This window comes from Narcine bancroftii, chromosome 1, assembly GCF_036971445.1.
Source record: "Narcine bancroftii isolate sNarBan1 chromosome 1, sNarBan1.hap1, whole genome shotgun sequence".
NCBI classification, from domain to species: domain Eukaryota; kingdom Metazoa; phylum Chordata; class Chondrichthyes; order Torpediniformes; family Narcinidae; genus Narcine; species Narcine bancroftii.
Window position 1 is genome coordinate 9,980,076 of NC_091469.1, and position 21,640 is coordinate 10,001,715.

The window sequence follows — 21,640 nt, forward strand, 5'->3', positions numbered from 1 at the left end:
ATCGCGCTCCACTCAATTTGGTTGCTACTCTGAACTGCGACCAATGCTACTCGTCAGGAGCTCATGTTTACATTCAATAGAAGGTCGGCATCAGGGACACACTCCCAGCCTGGCTCACTAGTCCTGGTCTGGTCCTTCTCAAGAAGTACATGAGGAGAAGCAAGTCAGACTCCCTGGTGGAAAGGGTGAAATTGCTCCATGCCAACCCCACATACACCTACATGAAGTATCCTGATGGCAGGGAGGACACCATCTCCATCAGGGACCTGGCACCACCGGAACAGAGGATCCATTGCCCCAGGTACCCCACGTGCTACTGAATTTTTTCTCCCCACCCCCGTTCAGGGCCTCACGGGACCCGGTTCAGGAGGAGAGTGAGCCCCCCCTCTATCGTCGAGCCAGAGCCCCAGCCCACTACCCTTCCAACACAGGTGGACCAGGAGACTCAAGGAGCCCAAGGCCCCCCAGTGCTAAGGTGCTCCACCAGGATCTCCAGAACTACCCTATTATAGCACCGGACCACCTGAATCTGTAAATAGTATTGTAAATATTTCTCTTCTGTGTCAATTATCGGGTTCTGATCCTTGTTCTCTTCATCCACAGACCCTTAATTCTGAAGGAAGTGCTGAATGTAGTGAATTGGGATTCTCTAGTGTCCTGTACTGACGTCTGGTTCCACCTCCTGGCTCCTCACCCTGGGGCCTGTATATAACCGTGGTTTCCTGCCTAAACCCAGAAACCCTCTGAAGCCTATTCATGATCCCTACCTGTGTTTTAAGCTACTAAAAGCATTTATTCTCCCTCCAGTCGAGTGTGAGCTTTTACCTACACCACAATCACATTACAAGCACAGCAAAGATGTGATCTAGGTCCTGGAACAGAGAACAGTACAGCAGAGGAACTGGCCCTTCAGCTTAAAACTGTGGTAAATCTCTGCTGCTTGAACCTAATGCAGACTGCTCTATTTCATTCGCATTGTCCATCTAGGAAGCTATCAAATGCTCCTACTGAATTTGTTTTCACCTCTACTCCTGGCAGGCCATTCCAGGCACCCACTACTTTCCATTTAAAAAGCTTGTTCTGCACAATCATTCCTGTTTCACCTTAAACACATGTTCTCTCGTGTGTGTCATATTTTACCCCTGGGTAAAAGACTGCCTACCCCATCAAAGCCGGCACCACAAAAAGACATGCCTGCACTTTTACCCAATTTATTTTTCTTACACAACTGTAACTATGAATATTTATCACTTATCTTCATTAAAAATTATTATCTACTGGTATTTCCGTACAGGGGTAATTTAATGATTAACACTGTGGTTCTTTTTTTTTAACCAAGTTTCTGTTTTGCTGCAATAGTTTGCAACATGTGTATATTGTACTTATATGTATGACAATAAACTCATCATCATTATCAATTTTAGAAACTTTGATAAATGACTTACTTCAACTGTAAGAGGAAACTACAAATGTCCCAATTATCGTTATTAGTGTAGTAGTTAGCATTAGCTTTTTATAGCGCCAATGACATGATTTTGGATCTTCAGCTGTCTCTAAGTAGTTTGTAGGTTCTATCCTGTGTCTGCATGGGTTTCCTCCAGGTGCTCCAATATCCTCCCACATTCCAAAGATGTACAGGGTTAATGGGTTAATTCGTCACATGAGTGTACCTGGACAGCATGGGCCAGAAGGGTCTGTTGCCGTGCTGTATTTCTAAATTAAAATTAAATATTCTGGAAACACTCAGAAAAGACAACAGCTGCATCATGAGAAAGAATTAACCTTTCGCACCATCAACCCTCTGTATACGGTAATGTTTCATTAAAGTGATTGAGGTGAAAATGTAGACCACACCAAGCATTGCAAGTAGATGTGTCATAAGATGAGTTTTTACATACCAGAAAACAGACCAAGGCAGGAATGATTTGCCTGTTACCGAAGCCTGGGGGAAAAAAAAATAATACCACTTTAGGTTTCAATTCAAAAACACATCATATTGATAAACCAGAAAGGACTGCAAATTAAAGCACAGAGCCTTTATACCTCTATACATTTGGGAGTGAAGAGTACACATGTTCAAAATATTGTTTAAGATATCTGGCTTCTCAATCATAAAACAAATGTGACTTATTCTGAAGCACTGTATAAAAAAGAAAGCAAGGAAAGAGTTGAAAATAAATTTCACTCAGAAATGGCGAATTAACAATACAGGAAATTTGCAACTTACTCAGGTAATTTAGCATTTACTTCTAACCAATCTGGAATCCAGTAATTAGTAAGGAGTGTCATTTGTTTCATTGAATATCTGCTGTACGCAACAAGTTTAGCGTGCTGGTTAAGGCGATGCTATGACAGCACCAGTGATCCAGGTCCCAATTCACCAAAGTTTGTACTTTCTTGCTTATGTAGATTTACTCCCATTTTCTATAGACATGAGGGGGGGGGGGGTGAATTAGGTTAATTGGTCAAATGGGTGTATTTGGATGGTGTGAACTCATTGGCTGGAAGGACCTGTTACTGTGCTGTAGCTCTAAAATTTAAAATAACTAAGTTTGGGATATTCATACTCATTTTGGTTCCCATTATTGTAATAATAAAACAGAGATTACTATTAAAAATTATTTGAGCCAGTTGAAAGGAATTTTGAATAATACAGAGCAGGAGCAAATCCTAGTCTAATTATGACTTTAATGATGCATTCTGTTTTAAATTTTTAAAAAATCTGAAATGGAATTCCCAAAAAAACAATTGGGCAAATTAAAACGTAAAATCATTCCCAGTCTTGCATTGGCTCTGTAATAAACTTATACATCTGAATGTTAAAACTGGCATTAATCCAATAATCAAATTTCTGCCTGGATGCCCAAAGCTTTCCTGTTGTTGCTGTGTGTGTGTTTTTTTTTAATTTATCTGACAACTTGATGTTTCCATAAATTATTTCTTTATTTACATTTACTGTGGAAACTGTCTCTGTAAACCTGCCAAGCACTGAATATATTCTCTTGCCTTTTAAAAGATGCATACCATTGGAGATTATAGATGGGCACTTGGCCCATTATAACTGTACAGACATAGATCTCTGTAATCTCATTCACTCTCTATTTCTCCAGAACTTTCCACCAGGTCAAAATAACTCAAAAATAAATATTTCCACTTAATGTAAATTTGTGTCACTTGGTTCATGATGTGCCTACGATTCTGCAAAATATCCACTCAATAATAAATGGCTTTAATTAATTTCTCCCTAACCCTTTTTGCTTTATGGAGAACCGACATAGCTTCTGCAAACTCTCATGCAATTCCGTTCTTCCTCCCCGGAAAAGCCTGCTTTCCATTCACTCCAGTATCCATATGACTTCCTTGTTGGGCTCTGGCACTGTTCGGCCTTATTAATGCATTTCAAAACTCTTAATCCTCTCCCACAAACAAACTTCTTTTCTGCACAAGTTTCAATTGATTGCCTTAGGAAGATTAAACATGTCCTTCCTTTTGTGGGTTAACCAGAACTGAACACAAGACTCCAAGTGAAGGGCTCACACCCAAAACATTACCTTCCATGGACCCTATGTGTCATGCTGGGGTCCTCCAGCACTTTTGTACTTTTACTCCAATCACAACCTCTGCAAGCTTTTGTGTTGCACAAGGTTCCGAATCCAGCCTGTTGTGTACAACTGTAGCATGACAAGTCAAGTCGTCACCTTCACTTATTGTTCATATCATGCTTATACAGTAAAGACAAGGTAGTGTTTCTCCAGGAACCTGGAGTATTTTTACATAAATATAAGTTAGAATAATTGAAATATTAAAATACACAGTAAAAGTCCACAGTAGACTATCCACATAAATTCTGGGAATTCAGGATTCTGATGGCTTAGGAGAAAAATCTATTGCCCAATTTGGACATAAGAGCACAAGTGCTATGGTACCTCCTATGAGATGGCAGAAGGGAGAACAGTTTACATGAGGGGTGTGTGGAGTCCTTCACAATGTTTATTGCCTTTTGCCTGCATTGAATGTTGTAGACGTCCTTCATGGTAGGAGAGATCCCTCAATGATCTTTTCCACTGAGTTCACTATCCTCTGCAGGGTCTTGTGGCCCAAGGTGGTACAGTTTCCAAACCAGGCAGTGATGCAGTTGCACAGGATGCTCTCAATACATCCTCTGTAGAATGTAGTGAGGATGGAGGGTAGGAGATTAACTTTCCTCAGCTTTCGCAAAAAGTAGAAGCATTGCTGGGCTTTCTTGGCTATGGAGCTGATGTTAAGTGAGATTCTCCGCCAAGTGCACTCCAAGAAACTTTATACTCTTGATGACCTTAATGGTCAGTGGAGCATGGTCCCCCCAGACCCTCCTGAAGTCGACAACCATTTCTTTTGCTTTTTTAATGTTCAGTTACAGGTTGTTGGCTCTGCACCAGTCCATTAGCGATTGCACCTCATCTCTGTACATGGACTCCTCATTCTTAATAAGGCCCACCACAGTCATGTCATCAGTGAACTTGATGATGGGCTCAGGCTGTGTTTAGCTGCACAGTCGTGGGTCAGCAATGTGAACAGCAGTGGACTAAGCACGCAGTCCTGGGGGGCTCCGTGGTCAATGTGATGGTCTTTGAAGTAATGTTACAGATCCAGACTGCTTGAGGTCTCCCTGACAGGAAGTCAAGAATCCAAATGCAGAGGGAGATGTTTTGACCCAGCAGGCTCAACTTCCTAATCAGGTATTGAGGTATGATTGTGTTGAATGCCGAATTGAAGTCAATAAACAGCACTTGAATGTACGAATCCTTATTTTCCTGGTGGGTGAGGTCTAGATCACACATGTCAAATTTGGCCCGCGATATAATTATATTTGGCCCGCAAGATCATTTCAAAAATGTATTAGAGGTGGCCCGCCCTGCAGCGAGAGCCGATGCTGTTTTTTGGTAATGTCACCCCCACCATCCTCCCCCTTCATTGCACATCCTTCCCCATTGTAACACGAGAAATTGTAACACGAGAAGTCTGTCGATGTCATCAGCCGGCAAGCCGGTTGGAAGGCACCCCGCACAACCAGTCACTTCTCCCACCTGTCGAGCGGTGCGGCGGATGGGCGAGCGCCTGTGATTTCCTGTCGGCGCGACGGGCATGGCAGGCTGCGCACAGCCCCCGGGCAGCGTGAGCCCCGCGCGACTGGCACCGGATGGCCCTTCCACAGCGTGAGCGCACTTCTCCCGGGCGCCACGGCCTTCAGCGCTTGCACCCGCACGGACCCCAGGGACAGCTGGTTCGGCCCTGCACATGAAGAGAGAGATGGTGGCTGTCCGCAAAGGCTGATCGGCAGCGCGCTGGGCCTGAGTTGGTGGGTAAGCAGGGGTGGGCAGAGGGTGTAGGTGAGGAGTAATGGGCAGGGGAAGTTATGGTGGTGTGAGGGGCAGTTAGAGGGAGGGATGAGTAGAAGGAGGGGTGGATAGGGAAGAGGTAAAAGGGGAGGGGCAGGGCGAGTAGGGGAGGGGTGATTAGAGGGTGAGAGATGGGTAGAGGGAGGAACAGGTTGAGGGGAGAGGCAGTAGAGGGGCGTGTATAGGATGGGGTGGGTAGAGGCAGAGCGAGTGGAGTGAGGGGTGAGTAGAGGTTGGGTAAAGGACTGGTCAGGTAGAGGGATGGTGGGTCGAGGGTGAATAGAGGCCTAGAGCCTGAGGAGTGAGCAGGAAATGCTGAGTCCTGATGCAGGCCAAAATGGACACAGCCTGTGAATGCTGACTACATCTCCACAGGGACCAAATATGTTTCCCTCAGGTCAAGCAAAGGGTGAACTTGAGTTACCTACTCCTGACCTGTAACATTATCCTCCTAAAGTTATATCCTAAAGTTTAACATTACATATATTGAAAGAAGAGAAAACATGCAGATGTTGATGAAAATTTTCAATAAATATTTAGTTCGGCCCTCGACTTAGTCCAAGTTTTTAATTTTGGCCCTCCGTGAATTTGAGTTTGACACCCCTGGTCTAGATGGAGGGTGTTGGCAATCACGTCGTCCATAGAACAGTTGGATCTGTATGCGAACTGCAAGGGGTCCAGTGATGGGGGCAGCAGGAGCTTGAGGTGGCCCATGAAGAGCCTCTCAAAGGTCTTCATGATAATGGATGTGTGTGCGACAGGCCAGTAGTCATTGAGGCAGGACACATCCTTTCCCTTATATTTAATTCCTGTTATGTGAAATGCACCTTTTTTGGTTTTGTGGATTTGAGTGGTGTGTATCAGTACATGCCGTACACAGCCTTTAGAGCCTCGTAGAAACCCCTGAAGTCGCCAATGTCCGCGCTGAGCTGTGTTCGTTTGGCGAGGCTAGTCCACCACTCATTTTGGATCTCCCGGAGTTTGCGCTGAAGATGGCTGCATGCGCGACGGAAGGCTTGTTTCTTCTCTGGACAGGACGGCTTTGTAAGGTGAGCCTGGTGGGCAGCTCGCTTCTTTGCCAGCAGCTCCTGGATTTCCTGGCTGTTTTCGTCAAACCAGTCCTTGTTTTTCCTGGAGGAGAAGCCCAGTACCTCTTCAGTGGATTGCAGTATGGTAGTCTTCAACTGATCCCAGAGGGTTTCAGGGGACGGGTCCGTGAGGCGGGTTGCAACGTCGAGCTTTGCTTTGAGGTTTGCCTGGAAGTTTCCTCTCGCTTCGTCTGACTGCAGTTTTCCAACATTGAACCTCTTTCTGGGGGCTTTATTGTTCCTGGGCTTTGGCTTGAAGTGAAGGTTGAGCTTGCAGCGAACCAGCCGGTGGTCAGTGTGGCATTCCGCGCTAGGCATGACCCTGGTGTGGAGCACATCTTGTTTGTCACTTTCTCGCACCAGGATGTAGTCCAGGAGGTGCCAGTGTTTGGATCGGGGATGCATCCAGGTGGTCTTAAGGCTGTCCCTCTGCTGAAAAAGGGTGTTTGTAATGACAAGCCGCTGTTCTGCGCAGAGCTCCAACAGGAGGCGCCCATTGTCGTTGCACTTGCCGACGCCATGCATGCTTGCCCAGGATTCCTGGGCAATATAATGCATATATAATGACCAAATTCCAGAATTCTGAATACATCTGACACTTTATCATTACATATCTCCCTGCTGAATTTTGATTGGTACATTTTTATTGATTAATATAGCTACCCCTCTGGCTTTTGAATTATATGATGCTGTTGTTATGTACCCTACCCAGTCGCTCCTTCATTTATTATGTTGCACTTTAGTTAGATATGTTTCCTGCATGAGGGTTGGAGCATAGACACAGTGCGGCTTTCGTGCAAACAGAGGAACCACTGACATGGTCTTTGCCCTCAGACAGCTCCAAGAAAAGTGCAGAGAACAAAACAAAGGACTCTACATCACCTTTGTTGACCTCACCAAAGCCTTCGACACCGTGAGCAGGAAAGGGCTTTGGCAAATACTAGAGCGCATCGGATGTCCCCCAAAGTTCCTCAACATGATTATCCAACTGCACGAAAACCAACAAGGTCGGGTCAGATACAGCAATGAGCTCTCTGAACCCTTCTCCATTAACAATGGCGTGAAGCAAGGCTGTGTTCTCGCACCAACCCTCTTTTCAATCTTCTTCAGCATGATGCTGAACCAAGCCATGAAAGACCCCAACAATGAAGACGCTGTTTACATCCGGTACCGCACGGATGGCAGTCTCTTCAATCTGAGGCGCCTGCAAGCTCACACCAAGACACAAGAGAAACTTGTCCGTGAACTACTCTTTGCAGATGATGCCGCTTTAGTTGCCCATTCAGAGCCAGCTCTTCAGCGCTTGACGTCCTGCTTTGCGGAAACTGCCAAAATGTTTGGCCTGGAAGTCAGCCTGAAGAAAACTGAGGTCCTCCATCAGCCAGCTCCCCACCATGACTACCAGCCCCCCCACATCTCCATCGGGCACACAAAACTCAAAACGGTCAACCAGTTTACCTATCTCGGCTGCACCATTTCATCAGATGCAAGGATCGACAATGAGATAGACAACAGACTCGCCAAGGCAAATAGCGCCTTTGGAAGACTACACAAAAGAGTCTGGAAAAACAACCAACTGAAAAACCTCACAAAGATAAGCGTATACAGAGCCGTTGTCATACCCACACTCCTGTTCGGCTCCGAATCATGGGTCCTCTACCGGCACCACCTACGGCTCCTAGAACGCTTCCACCAGCATTGTCTCCGCTCCATCCTCAACATCCATTGGAGCGCTCACACCCCTAACGTCGAGGTACTCGAGATGGCAGAGGTCGACAGCATCGAGTCCACGCTGCTGAAGATCCAGCTGCGCTGGATGGGTCACGTCTCCAGAATGGAGGACCATCGCCTTCCCAAGATCGTATTATATGGCGAGCTCTCCACTGGCCACCGTGACAGAGGTGCACCAAAGAAAAGGTACAAGGACTGCCTAAAGAAATCTCTTGGTGCCTGCCACATTGACCACCGCCAGTGGGCTGATAACGCCTCTAACCGTGCATCTTGGCGCCTCACAGTTTGGCGGGCAGCAGCCTCCTTTGAAGAAGACCGCAGAGCCCACCTCACTGACAAAAGGCAAAGGAGGAAAAACCCAACACCCAACCCCAACCAACCAATTTTCCCTTGCAACCGCTGCAATCGTGTCTGCCTGTCCCGCATCGGACTGGTCAGTCACAAACGAGCCTGCAGCTGACGTGGACTTTTTACCCCCTCCATAAATCTTCGTCCGCGAAGCCAAGCCAAAGAAAAAAAGAGATCAGTACATGCAGTACATTTCTGTGCTGGGGTAGAAAATTACTGGGTATGTGTTTCATGGGATTGGATTGAATGAAAAAAAAACTATCCAAACTAGGGTAGTGTTGCTGTGTGCCCATCCACTTGTGCTGCATTTGTGACAGGATTTATTCACCTTCCATTCTGGCCTTAGGAGAGAGATGTGATAACAGTTAGGTTTGAGAACACATTAAAGATTAGTCTCAATGTAGCTGCATGCACGTTCAACATGTTTCCCATCTGCAGCTGTGTTTTGCTTTTAATTAAAATTTACTGTCGCCTCAGGATCAATGCTTATTTTAAGTCAGTGAAACGACTTCTCAAAATCTGAAAAAAGATGTTTTGTGAGAGATAATCACGATATCTGGACTTGTTACTGACAGTCTTTCTTTCTCGAACTTTTTCATTTGTACAAATATCTTCCCACATTCATTGTTGTTACCTCTGATAATGTACTGGATTCTTACACATCCTGTTGTGTGAGACTGTCATTCATATAATGTTCCTTTTGTCCCTTTACTACCACCATGCCATTGATTTTCTTTCTTCAGAGAACAGATTCTCACAACAGCTATCTCCTACATAAGTTTTGTACATGGATTTAAACTGTTTCCACTGTGCATCAACTACGTTGGTACATCAGCCCATCTTTAAATCTGTGGCTTGTATATATATAATTGTCAAGAATTATCAAATAGCCAAACAAGTTCTGACTTGGTGTGTACAGTGCTAAATTGAGTACAGAGGTGAGGTGAACCTTTGTTACCACAGTGTCTTCCCATAGGCATTATTTTTAATCCATTTTGAATGATAATAGCAAGGCTGCTTTATTTTTATTGTCTGTCAACAGCTGTTCTTGAGATGGGAATGATAGATGCCTCTTGATCTGCTGTACAAATGTGGGAAGGTACTCCCATTGTGTCACGAGGAATGGAACAATCCAGGATTTTGATGCAGCAATGAAAGTGTTAAATTTGGGATGGTGCTTATCTCCAGGTTCAGACTAGCAGATGGAACCAGAGTCACCAAAGCCTATCAAAATCAATGCAGTAGCAGAAAGCATCACAAGGTCTATCTATGCCAAACCACAACCATCTTCTCCCAGAAGCTATGCATAATACCTTGCTAAGGAAAGCACTAATCCCTCATTGAAGCATAAGAAGACCACACTGAACCTAGCAGAGTGATAAATGTTCATTCGAGTTGTTGAACCTAAAGAACTAAAGAGCTAAAATATGGATTTTATTGGCGAGATCATGAAAATGGGTTCTCAGACGTGTAAGGAGATGCCCAACAATGCTATACAGGAGAAAACACAAAGACAGGCATATGACTACCACAGATTAGCCAAAGACCTGTCAGCCATGCTAAGAGGATGAGGCCTACATCAACTGGCAGAAGGTTATGGTCACTCAACCCTAACCCTAACTGCAGTATGAAAGGTCTAAGAGTCAGACCTGCACAGCTCAGTGTGGGACCCAGGAAAGGTTGTTCATCCCAAACTTTTTGCCCATCCGCACTTGTCCGAATTGCCCTTACAAGGACTGTATCATTGACCATTTATGTGTCTAAATGCAATGATTGTATCTGATTCCACCACCTCTTATGGCAGTGAGTTCCAGATGTCATCCACTTTGTGTGAAAATTACAATCGAAAATCTCCTTTAAATTCCTCTCACATCCTTCTGTTTTAGACACCCTTGAGATGAGAAAAGGATTTTGGCTATCTGTCCTCTGCTTCTCTATCTTGTGTACCTCTACCTGTTCACCCTTCAGCCTCCTTTGTACCAGCCAAAGCATTTTCATCTCCAGCCAAACAGCACAAATGGGTAGTTTATTTATGTCTAATTCTACTTCCCATTCTCTGCACATGACATGCCTTCAACATATTATCACCCACAGATAACCTGACTAGAATGTTGACAAGCCTACAACAGACCAAAATATATTCCAATTGAGGAAGGTGTAATTAATTCACTGGTGGATGATTCAGCCCCAAACTCATCAAAAATCATCCAATGATATATAACCACTAGGGCAGCAATAAATAGATAAGGAAAAATAATGGAAAATAATGCATCACCCGACATCTCAAGATATTTCAAAAGCTATGAAATACTTTTGAAATGTTGTCTCTGTTCTGTAAAATTTTCTAGATTTCTTGATTTGTTTAGTAAAAGTTTAAGTTTTTAAAAAAAGTAAATGTTTTGATAATTATATAAAGTGCAAAAGGGTGGCTAAAGTGAAGGTGGTCCCTTGGAAGATAAGAATGGAGAAATGATACTGGGTATTGAGAAAATGGTTGAGGTTTTGAATGACTATTTTGTCATTCACAATGGAGGACATGTTGAAAATGCCAAAGACAGATATTATGGATGTGATGGAAGATGAGGACTTGGATATAATAGCTAACACAAGAGAGATAGTACTCAGAAAGTTTGAAATCTAAAGAGAGATTAAGTCCCCTGGTCCTGATGGATTTCATCCCAGGGCACAAAAAGAAATAGCAGAAGTTAAAGCTGAGGCTTTGGTGGTAATTTATCAAAATTTTCTGGACTCTTGGCAGGTCCTAGTGGATGGGAAAATGAGAATGTCATACCACTATTCATAAAAAGCATGTAGGCAAAAGGCAGGGAATGATAGGCCAGTTAGTTTAATATCTAATTAATATCTAATATCTAGTTGGGAAATGCTTGAAGCTATCATTAAATAAGATATAGCGAGGCATTGGAATGGATTCATCAGCCAGACACAGCATGGATTCAGCAGAAGCAGTTTCTGTTTGACAAATTTACTGGAGTTCTTTGAGGATATAATGAGTGTGGTAGATAGAGGGGAGCAGATGGACGTGGTTCACCTGGATTTCCAGAAGGCATTCAATAAGGTGGTGCATAAAAGAATTATGTAGAAGATAAAGATGTATAGAATTGGAGGTGATGTATTATCATTGTTATAGGATTGGTTAAACAATAGAAAGCAGAAAGTTGGCCTACGTGGGGTGTTTTCCTGGTTGGCAATCAGTGATAAGTGCTGTTCCACACGGGTCAGTGCTGGGCCCACATCTATTCAAGATAGACATAAACTATCCGGAAGAGGGAATAGAGGGTAGTGTACCTAGGTTTGCTGATGACACTAAACTGAATGGAAAGGCAAATTGGGCAGAGGATATGGAGAGTCTGCAGAGAGATATAGATAGGTTAAGTGAGTAGTCAAGGGTCTGGCAGATGGAGTACAATATTGGTTATCCACCTTGGAAGAAAAAATGGAAGATCAGAATACTATTTAAATGACAAGTGATTGCTGCCAAGCAGAAGGACGTTGGAGAGCTTTGTATGAATTGTAAAAGGTTGGCTTGCAGGTGCAGCAGGCTATCAAGCTGGTAAGTATAAAGTTCGTCTTCATTGGTAGAGGGATGGATTTTAAGAGCAGGGAATATGCTGCAAGGTACTGGTGAGGCCACATCTCATGTGCAGTTCTAGTCTCCTTCCTTGAGGAAAGATGTACTAGCTTTGGAGGCAGTGCAGAGGAGAATCACCAGGTTTATTTCAGAGATGAAGGAGTTAACCTTTGAGAAGTGATTGAGTTGTCTGGGACTGTAGTTGCTAGAATTTAGAAAGAAGGGATCTTATAGAAAATATAAAATTAGGAAAGGCAGAGATAAGAGGTCAGCAAGTTGTTTCCAATGTTGAGGGTGACCAGAACTAGGGGACATAGCTTCAAGATTCAGGGTAGTAGATTTAGAATGGAGATGAAGAGGAACTGCTTTTCACAGAGGGAGGTGAATATGTGGAATTCACTGTCTATTGAAGCAGTGAAGGCTACCTCAGTAAATATATTTAAGACAAGGTTGTATATATTTTTACATAGTAAGGGAATTAAGGGAATATGGGGATGTCAGGTGGGTAGAGATGAGTCTATTGTCAGATCAGCCATAATCTCATTGAATAGCAGAGCAGGTTCGATGGGCCAGATGGCCTACTCCTGCTCCTATTTCTTATGTCTTATGTTCTTATGCTATGTTAATCTTGACTAAACTGTCTCAAATATAGTCACACTGCAAGCATGATGGATACAAGAGGGAAATTAATCTTGTTATATTCTGAACTGTTTATCACATAAACTGTTAAACACTCTAAGATGAAATATAAAAGAGCAAGAGAGTTCACGACAGCTGAATTATAACCATACAATAAGTGTTGTACCTACTGGGAGGTGTATACAAAGGGTGATTGATGTAATAAGCCATCCAAATGGTAAATCCCCAGTAAAATGCACAGGCCTGGAAAAAAAACCAATCCATATTAAATTCCTTTTTGTGGCTTTAAAATGTCTTAAATACAATTAACCTTTCAATAAATATTATTTCAGATATTTCAAAGTATCAAGATTGATTGTTGCAACTCAGAAGTAAACACTTTCATTGGTTGATCAAATGCTTCTTTGCAATTAGCATTATAAATGAAATTGTAGGTCAATATATTTTAAGAGGAAACAAGATTAAAGTTTCTCTTCCAACATGCAGTTGGAATTTTGTTTATCCTTCATCTTTCAAACAAAATGTAACTGTACAATTTTCCATTTAAATAATAGAATAATTATATATTAACTTCAACATTTACAATCTGTAAACAATTGAATATCTTAATGCCTGAAAATTGTGGCAGGATAACATATATGATTTTGTATCACCTCCTTCTTTGGAATATCTGTATTCTTAAGGCCAAGTTTCATTTTCCATGAATTGCACTTAATTTTTAAATGCTCACTCTTCCATAAAAGTATGGAAAATCTGTCTTAGAACAAAACCAATGGCTGTGTTGCTTCTGCAAATGTTGTTATTGCATTGATATTTAAACCTTTGAGTCTTTCAGTGTGGCTGCTAACAATGGAAATATAGCCAGATGCAAGAGAGCTATTCTTTCCTGTGCAATACAAAAAGGTGCTAGAGAGACTCAGCAGGTCATGCAGCATCCAGCTAAAAGATATCCAGCATTTTGGGCCTGAGCCCAAGGTATGAAAGTTCATGTTGGGGCATCATGTGTGTAACATCACTGAGGTGCAAGGACTGAGCCAGCATAACCTGGCACTGATCATCCCACACTCTGCAGTCATCTTGGACCAACTTCTGGTCTTCTTCAACAACCATGGGAGCAGCTATCTCCCCTCCTTGGGGCAGCCTTTCACCACAGCTGGCCTGAGATTGTTTCTTCAAGGCTCAGAAGAGAAAGTTGAAAGGCCAATCCTCAAAGGAAAAGATACTGCAAGATTTGGGGAATTTAAGGGGCAGTTTCCAATGCAGAAAAACCTTGCCTCTAGTGAATGGCCTACAGTCAGCTCTTCTAGATCCATCAGATAGATCTCTCTCCACCTCACTGACCATTGGGCTATACTAAAACCTGATAGTTGTAAAGATCGTTGTGCCTCCAGCTGAATGGAACTCAGCAGAATCAGGATATAGTGACCACATTCGAGAAGCTTAAACTACAACCCATTCCATGAGCAAGTTAGTCGACATTTCTCCAAGAAGTGAGGTTTGTGAAGTAAACTGCCTGAACAGCTGAGACACCAAAAACTGCAAGTGAAAAGTGGTGAGAATATGACGTACATTCTCACAGAAGCTCATGCTGCCCAGCCCCTTGACCCCTTGATCCAATTGTAAAAAAGAGAACATCTACCAGGAATGTGTGGTTGCACAATTAACCTTAGATAACATGTAAAATGCATTACAGTTGTTGTTTTACATGAAATATAAGTTTTAATATTTGAAAGATGGTTAATTGGATTGGATCAATCTTCATTCCTCTAAGCATGTCTGGAGCGTCAGTTTAAGTTAGTCTTTATTACAAAAAGAGTGGATAAAAGGAGTAATTATGTCCTGCTGCAATTGCATGAGGCCATGGTGAATCCCTACCTTAATTACTGTGAAGAGTTTTGCTCTCCTTATTCAAGAAGTTTACAGTTACTTTTTAAAAAAATTTTAATTTTTCTCACTATGAACCATATTAATCAAAGTACACACAAACATTTCCCTCTTGAATATACACAGTGGCATTTTCTCCCCTTTTTTCCCCCTCCCTTCCCTCCCTCCTCCAAACCCATTAAATGTTCAACATGAACAATACAATAAACCCATTAAACAATGTCATCACACAATGAAAATAAACAAGAAAATTGTGTCATCTACTTTTACACACTGGGTCAGTTCATTTCATCTTCTTCTCATTCTATCATTTTAGGGGGTGGAGGTCCACGGTAGGCCCTCTCTGTTGTGTTCCATGTAGGGTTCCCAAATTTGTTCAAATAATGTGACTTTACTTTTTAAATTATATGTTATTTTTTCCAATGGAATACATTTATTCATTTATATGTACCATTGCTGTACTCTCAGGCTTTCTTCTGATTTCCAAGTTGACATTATACATTTTTTTGCTACAGCTAAGGCTATCATAATTAATCTTTTTTATGCTTCATCCAGTTTGAGGCCTAATTCTTTACTTCTAATATTACTTAGAAGAAAGATCTCTGGATTTTTTGGTATGTTGCTTTTTGTGATTTTATTTAATATTTGATTTAAATCTTCCCAAAACTTTTTCACTTTCTCACATGCACAAATTGCATGTACTGTTGTTCCCGTTTCTTTCTTACAGCGAAAACATCTATCTGATAATGTTGGATCCCATTTATTTAACTTATGGGGCGTGATATATAGCCTGTGTAATCAATTATATTGTATCATGCATAACCTTGTATTTATTATATTTCTGATAGATCCGGAGCATAACTTTTCCCATATTTCATTTTTTATCTTTATGTTTAGATCTTTTTCCCACTTTTGTTTGGGTTTATAGCTTATTTCATAATTTTCCTTCTCTTGCAGCTTGATGTACATGTTTTTTATAAATCTTTTAATTATCATTGTGTCTGTAATCATATATTCAAAGCTGCTTCCTTCTGGTAACCTCAGTCTGCTTCCCATTTTGTCCTTTAAGTCGGTTTTCAGTTGGTGGTATGCAAAGATTGTACCATGAGTTATTCCATATTTGTACTTCATTTGTTCAAATGATTATAAATTATTACCCAAAAAACAATTTTCTATTCTTTTAATTCCTTTTCTCTCCCATTCTCTAAAGGAAAGGTTATCTATTGTGAAAGGGATTAGTTGATTTTGCGTCAATAATAATTTTGGTAGTTGGTAATTTGCTTTTTTTTCCTTTCTACATGAATCTTCTTCCAAATGTTGCAGCAGTTTTTCATCCCACTTATAAAGTATATGTTCTGGTACCTTCTCCCCTATTTTATCTAGCTCTATCTTAGTCCAATTTGGTTTTTCCTTTGTCTGATAAAAATCTGATAGATACCTTAATTGTGCTGCTCTATAATACTTTTTAAAGTTTGGTAGCGGTAAACCACCTTGTTTGTACCACTCAGTTACTTTATCTAATGCTATCCTCGGTTTCCCTCCCCTTTCCATAAGAATGTCCTTATTATTCTCTTTAGTTCATGGAAGAATTTCTCTGTTAAGGGAATAGGTAACGATTGAAATAGGTATTGTATCCTTGGGAAGATATTCTTTTTAATGCAATTTACCCTTCCTATCAGTGTTAATGGTAATTCATTCCAATGTTTTAAGTCATTCTGTAATTTCTTCATTAATGGCTGATAATTTAATTTGTTTTGGTGGCCTAAATTATTATCTAATCTAATACCTAGGTATCAGATTGCTTGTGTTTGCCATTTAAATGGTGATTCTTTTCTAATTCTGTGTAATCCGCATTATTCAATGGCATTGCTTCATTTTTATTTGCATTGATCTTGTACCCCAATATTTCTCCATATTCCTTCAATTTTTTAATGTAATTCTTTTATTGATATTTCTGGTTTTGCTAAGTATACTATGATGTCATCTGCAAATAAACTGATTTTATATTCTTTCTCTTTTATTTTTATCCCTTTTATTTTATTTTCTGTTCTTATCAGTTCTAACAATGGTTCTATTGCTAAAGCGAACAGTAAGGGAGATAGTGGACATCCCTGCCTAGTTGACCTGCTTAATTTAAATTGGTTCGATATATATCCATTTACTGTCACCTTCACCAATGGTCCCTTATATAATGCTTTAATCCAATTAATATATTTCTCTGGTAGGTTGAATCTCTATAATACTTTGAATAAATAATTCCATTCTACCCTGTCAGAGGCTTTCTCTACATCTAAAGCAACAGCCACTGTTGGTATCTTATTTCCTTGTACTGCATGGATTAAGTTAATGAACTTACAGACATTGTCCATTGTTTGTCTTTTCTTAATAAATCCAGTTTGATCTAGTTTTACTATTTTTGGTACACAGTCGGCCAATCTTTTTGCTAATAGTTTTGCTATTTTCGTATAATCTGAATTAAGTAGAGACATTGGTCTATATGATGCTGGTGTTAGTTGATCTTTCCCTGTCTTTGGTATTACTGTAATTATTGCTGTTTTACATGAATCTGGCAAGATTTGTGTTTCTTCTATCTAATTCATTACTTCCAGGAGAGGAGGAATTAAAAACTCTTTAAATGTTTTATAGAATTCTATTGGGAGTCCGTCCTCTCCAGGCATTTTATTTTTCGGTAGCTTTTTTAATATATCCTGTATTTCCTCTATTTCAAATGATTTTATCAATTTGTTTTGCTCCTCTTCTTGCAATTTTGGTAGTTCAATTTTAGCTATAAACTCATCTATTTTGTCTTCTTTCACTTCATTCTCAGTTCAATATAATTGCTCATAGAATTCCTTGAAGTTTTCATTGATCTCTGTTGGGTTGTATGCAATTTGTTTTTCCTTTTTCCTTGATGCCAATACAGTTCTTTTAGCTTGTTCTATTTTAAGGTGCCAGGCTAGTATTTTTCTCCTAGCTCGTAATACTTTTGCTTTATTTTCATTATGTTCTTCTCTACCTGATACGTTTGTAATGTTTTGTATTTTATTTTTTTGTCCATCAATTTTCTTATTTTTGTTGTATCTTCCCTTGTTGCTAGTTCTTTTTCTGTACTTACTATTTCCCTTTCCAGCTATTTTCTGATTGTAGACCTTTTTCATCTTAGTTACATAACTTATTGTCTGCCCTCTAATGAAGGCTTTCATTGCATCCCATAATATAAATTTGTCTTTCACTGATTCCGTATTTATTTCAAAGTAGATTTTAATTTGGCACTCGATCAATTCTCTAAATTCCTATCTTTTAAGTAGCATGGAGTTTAATTTCCATCTATATGTTCTTGGTGGGATGTCCTCCAGTTCTTTTGCTAATAACAGGGGTGAGTGATCAGATAACAATCTAGCTTTATATTCCATTTTCCTAACTCTCCCTTAGATATGGGCTGACAACAGGAACAGGTCAATCCTTGAGTATGTTTTATGTCTACTTGAATAATAATGATATTCCTTCTCCTTTGGGTGCTGCCTCCTCCATATATCCAGAAGTTGCATTTCCTGCATCGATTTAACCATAAATTTGGCCACTTTGTTCTTTCTGCTAGTCTTTTGTCCAGTTTTATCCATCTTTGGGTCCAAGTTAAGGTTAAAGACCCCTCCTATCAATATACTCCCCTGCGTATCTGCAATCTTCAAAAAAACATCTTGCATAAACTTTTGATCCTCTTCATTAGTTGCATATATAATGACCAAATTCCAGAATTCTGAATACATCTGACACTTTATCATTACATATCTCCCTGCTGAATTTTGATTGGTACATTTTTATTGATTAATATAGCTACACCTCTGGCTTTTGAATTATATGATGCTGTTGTTATGTACCCTACCCAGTCGCTCCTTCATTTATTATGTTGCACTTTAGTTAGATATGTTTCCTGCATGAATGCTATATCTATTTTTTTTTTCAGTAAATTTAATAGCCTCTTCCTTTTGATTTGGTTATGTATTCCATTAATATTTATAGTCATATAGTTCAACATGGCCATCTCATAATCTGTTTACACCTCATTTCCACTTCCTCACCACCACCTTTGCCCTTTTCCCCATTTTCATCTCTCAGTTTTCCGTTTTTGAACTCAATGTCTGAGAACACTTCTAAAACATAAATTACTTCAACCACTCCCACATCTAAAATTCCCTTAACCCCAAGTGTCACCCCCCCTCTCTGAGTTGCCCCTTGTCCCTGGCTGTGCAACCACAACTCCCCTCTCCATTTGGATTGCCAACCCACTCACAAATGTCAACTGATTTCACAGTGACTGTTATTCTCTCTCACCCAACCCCCTCCACAAAAGATTTTTATCTTCACATTAAAACAAACCTCCCCTTCTTTTCTTCTTTTTTTTCCCTCCTCTTTTTCCCCCCTTCTCCCTTACTTCCCTTTTCTTTCCTTCTTTAGTTCTTACTTGTACATTATTTTTACATCTTTATATGTAGTTTGTCTTCGTTCTTTGTTCTTGTTACATCTCTTCATCTCTCCTTCTGTCCTGCAGGCATTCTGCAAATTCTCGTGCTTTCTCCGGATCCGAGAACAGTCTGTTTTGCTCCCTCGGGATAACTATTTTAAGCATTGCTGGATATCTTAACATAAGTTTATAGCCTTTTTTCCATAGGATCGATTTTGCTGTGTTAAACTCCTTCATCTTCTTTAGGAGTTCAAAACTTATGTCTGGGTAAAAAAAAAAATTTGACCCTTGTACTCGAATGGATTTTTGTCTCCTCTAATTTTATTCATTGCCTTCTCCAATATGTTTTCTCTTGCCATGTGTCTCAGAAATTTTACTAAAATGGATCTTGGTTTTTGTTGTGACTGTGGTTTCGGGGCTAATGTGTGCCCTTTCTATTCCCATTCCTTCCTGCATTTCTGGCATTCCCAGGACATTTGGGATCAATTCTTTTATAAATTCTTTCATACCTTTGCCTTCTTCATCTTCCTTTAGGCCCTCTATCTTTATATTGTTTTGCCTACTATAGGTTTCTATTATATGCATCTTCTGAGCTAACAACTCCTATGTTTCTTTAACTTTTTTTGTCACTTTCTTCCAATTTTCTTTTTAAGTCGTTCACTTCCATTTCTTCAGCCATTACTTGTTCTTCCTCATTTTCTAATCTCTTCTCTATTTCTGTCATGACCAGCTCTATTCTACTCACTTTTTTTCTGTACTTTTCATTTTTCTTTTCATTTCACTAAATTCTAGTGTCAACCATTCTTTTAATGCTTTCATTTGTTCTTGAATTTTTTTTTTAATCTATGTTCTGTCCATTCATTTTACCTTCTATTTGCAGAGCTTCTTCTTCTTCTTCTTCTTCTTCTTCTTCTTCTTCTTCTTCTTCTTCTTCTTCTTCTTCTTCTTCTTCTTCTTCTTCTTTTTCTTTTCCTTTTTCTTCCTCTTCTTCTTCTTCTTCTTCTCCTCAGTCCCGCGGTCGGGAGGTCATGACCCTGCGGGGTCTCCACTAACATCAGGGAGCGGGCTCCTCTGTCCACAGCGGGTCCTTGCATCTTCATGCAGGTAAGGCCTTCTCCTTTCTCTTCCAGTGTCTTTCTTTCTTTTTTTCTCATTGTTTTTGGTTTTTCTTTCTTAGATGCCATTTTCTTTCTTTTCTCCACACCTTTATCTTTTATTTGTTGTGTTTTGTTTTTCTTGAGCTTTGTGTTTCCTTCATTTTTTTTCTTCTTTTCTGGAGAGGGCTGATATTCTCCAACCAGCCACTACTCCATCACGTGACTCCTCCAGTTACTATTTTTAATTTTTTTTTATTTAGTACTTCACCAAAAACCACATTAGTAACAATATATAAAAGTATTCAGCATTTAAATATACACAGTGACATTTTCATTTCCCCCCTTCCCCCCCCCGCCCCACAACTTAAAGCAAGAAATGAAAGAAGGAAAAGAAGGAATAAATAAACAAAAGAGAAGAAAAAGAAATCATGTCATCCAATATTTTAAATTTAATTATTTTTGTAATTGTATCTTATCATTTCAAGAGATGGAGGTCTGAAATTGATGGTTTCTAATATACTCTATGTATGGTTCCCAAATTTGTTCAAATAAATTGCAAGTAATTTTGTTTTATATGGAATACACTTGTTCATCTCTATGTACCATTGTTGTATTTTTAAGGTTGTTTCCGTTTTCCAAGTTATCATTATGCACTTTATGCTGCTGCAAACGCAATCTTAATAAATCTCTTTTGAAGTCTGTCTAATTTTAGACCTAATTCTTTATCTTTTATGTTGTTTAACAGGAAGATTTTGGGGTCTTTTGGTATCCTAATTTTTGTAATTCTATTTAATATTGGGATTAAATCCTCCCAAAAAGTTTTCACTTTTATACATGTCCAAATTGTGTGTATTGTTGTTCCAATTTTTTGTTTACAATGGAAGTATTTGTCCAATAGTTTTGGATTTCATTCTTTTAACTTTTGAAGTGTAACATATAGTCTATGTAGCCAATTGTATCATATCATACGAAACCAAGTATTTATTCTATTAATCATTGTACCTGCACATAGTTCTTTCCATGTTTCATTCTTTATTTGTATATTTAAATCTTTTTACCCAACTTTGTTTGGGTTAATATATTGCTTCATCATTTTCCTTGTATTGCAATTTGCTGTACATGGTTGTAATTTTTTTACTATTTGCAGTGTCTGTAATTAAGTCTTCATAGCAGCTACTCTCAGGTAATCATAGACTAGTTCCAAACTTTTCTTTTAAATAAGTTTTCAAAGTTTACAGTTACTCTTGAGGGGATGCAACACAGATTCATTAGGCAATTCCTGTGATGGCAGCTTTGCCATACAAGTAGAGATTGAGGAGACCATGACTGCACTCCCTAGGTGAGAAATCTGAGGTCTTGCAGACCTATATAGGGCAGATACTTCTTTTAATTTAAATTTAGACATACAGCACAGTAACAGGCCA

The 21,640-nt window shown here is 39.9% G+C and overlaps 1 protein-coding gene across 1 annotated transcript in view; it reads right to left on the reverse strand.

Annotated features, from left to right (window-relative positions):
• Positions 1-21,640, reverse strand: part of LOC138763194 (trans-2,3-enoyl-CoA reductase-like) — a 144,630-nt gene that overhangs the window by 23,747 nt on the left and 99,243 nt on the right. The window contains exons 7-8 of the mRNA XM_069936978.1: positions 12,944-13,016; positions 1,899-1,942 (exon numbers count right to left, since the gene is read on the reverse strand). Coding sequence (XP_069793079.1) covers positions 1,899-1,942; positions 12,944-13,016 — 117 coding nt within the window. The remainder of the gene's footprint in view (positions 1-1,898; positions 1,943-12,943; positions 13,017-21,640) is intronic.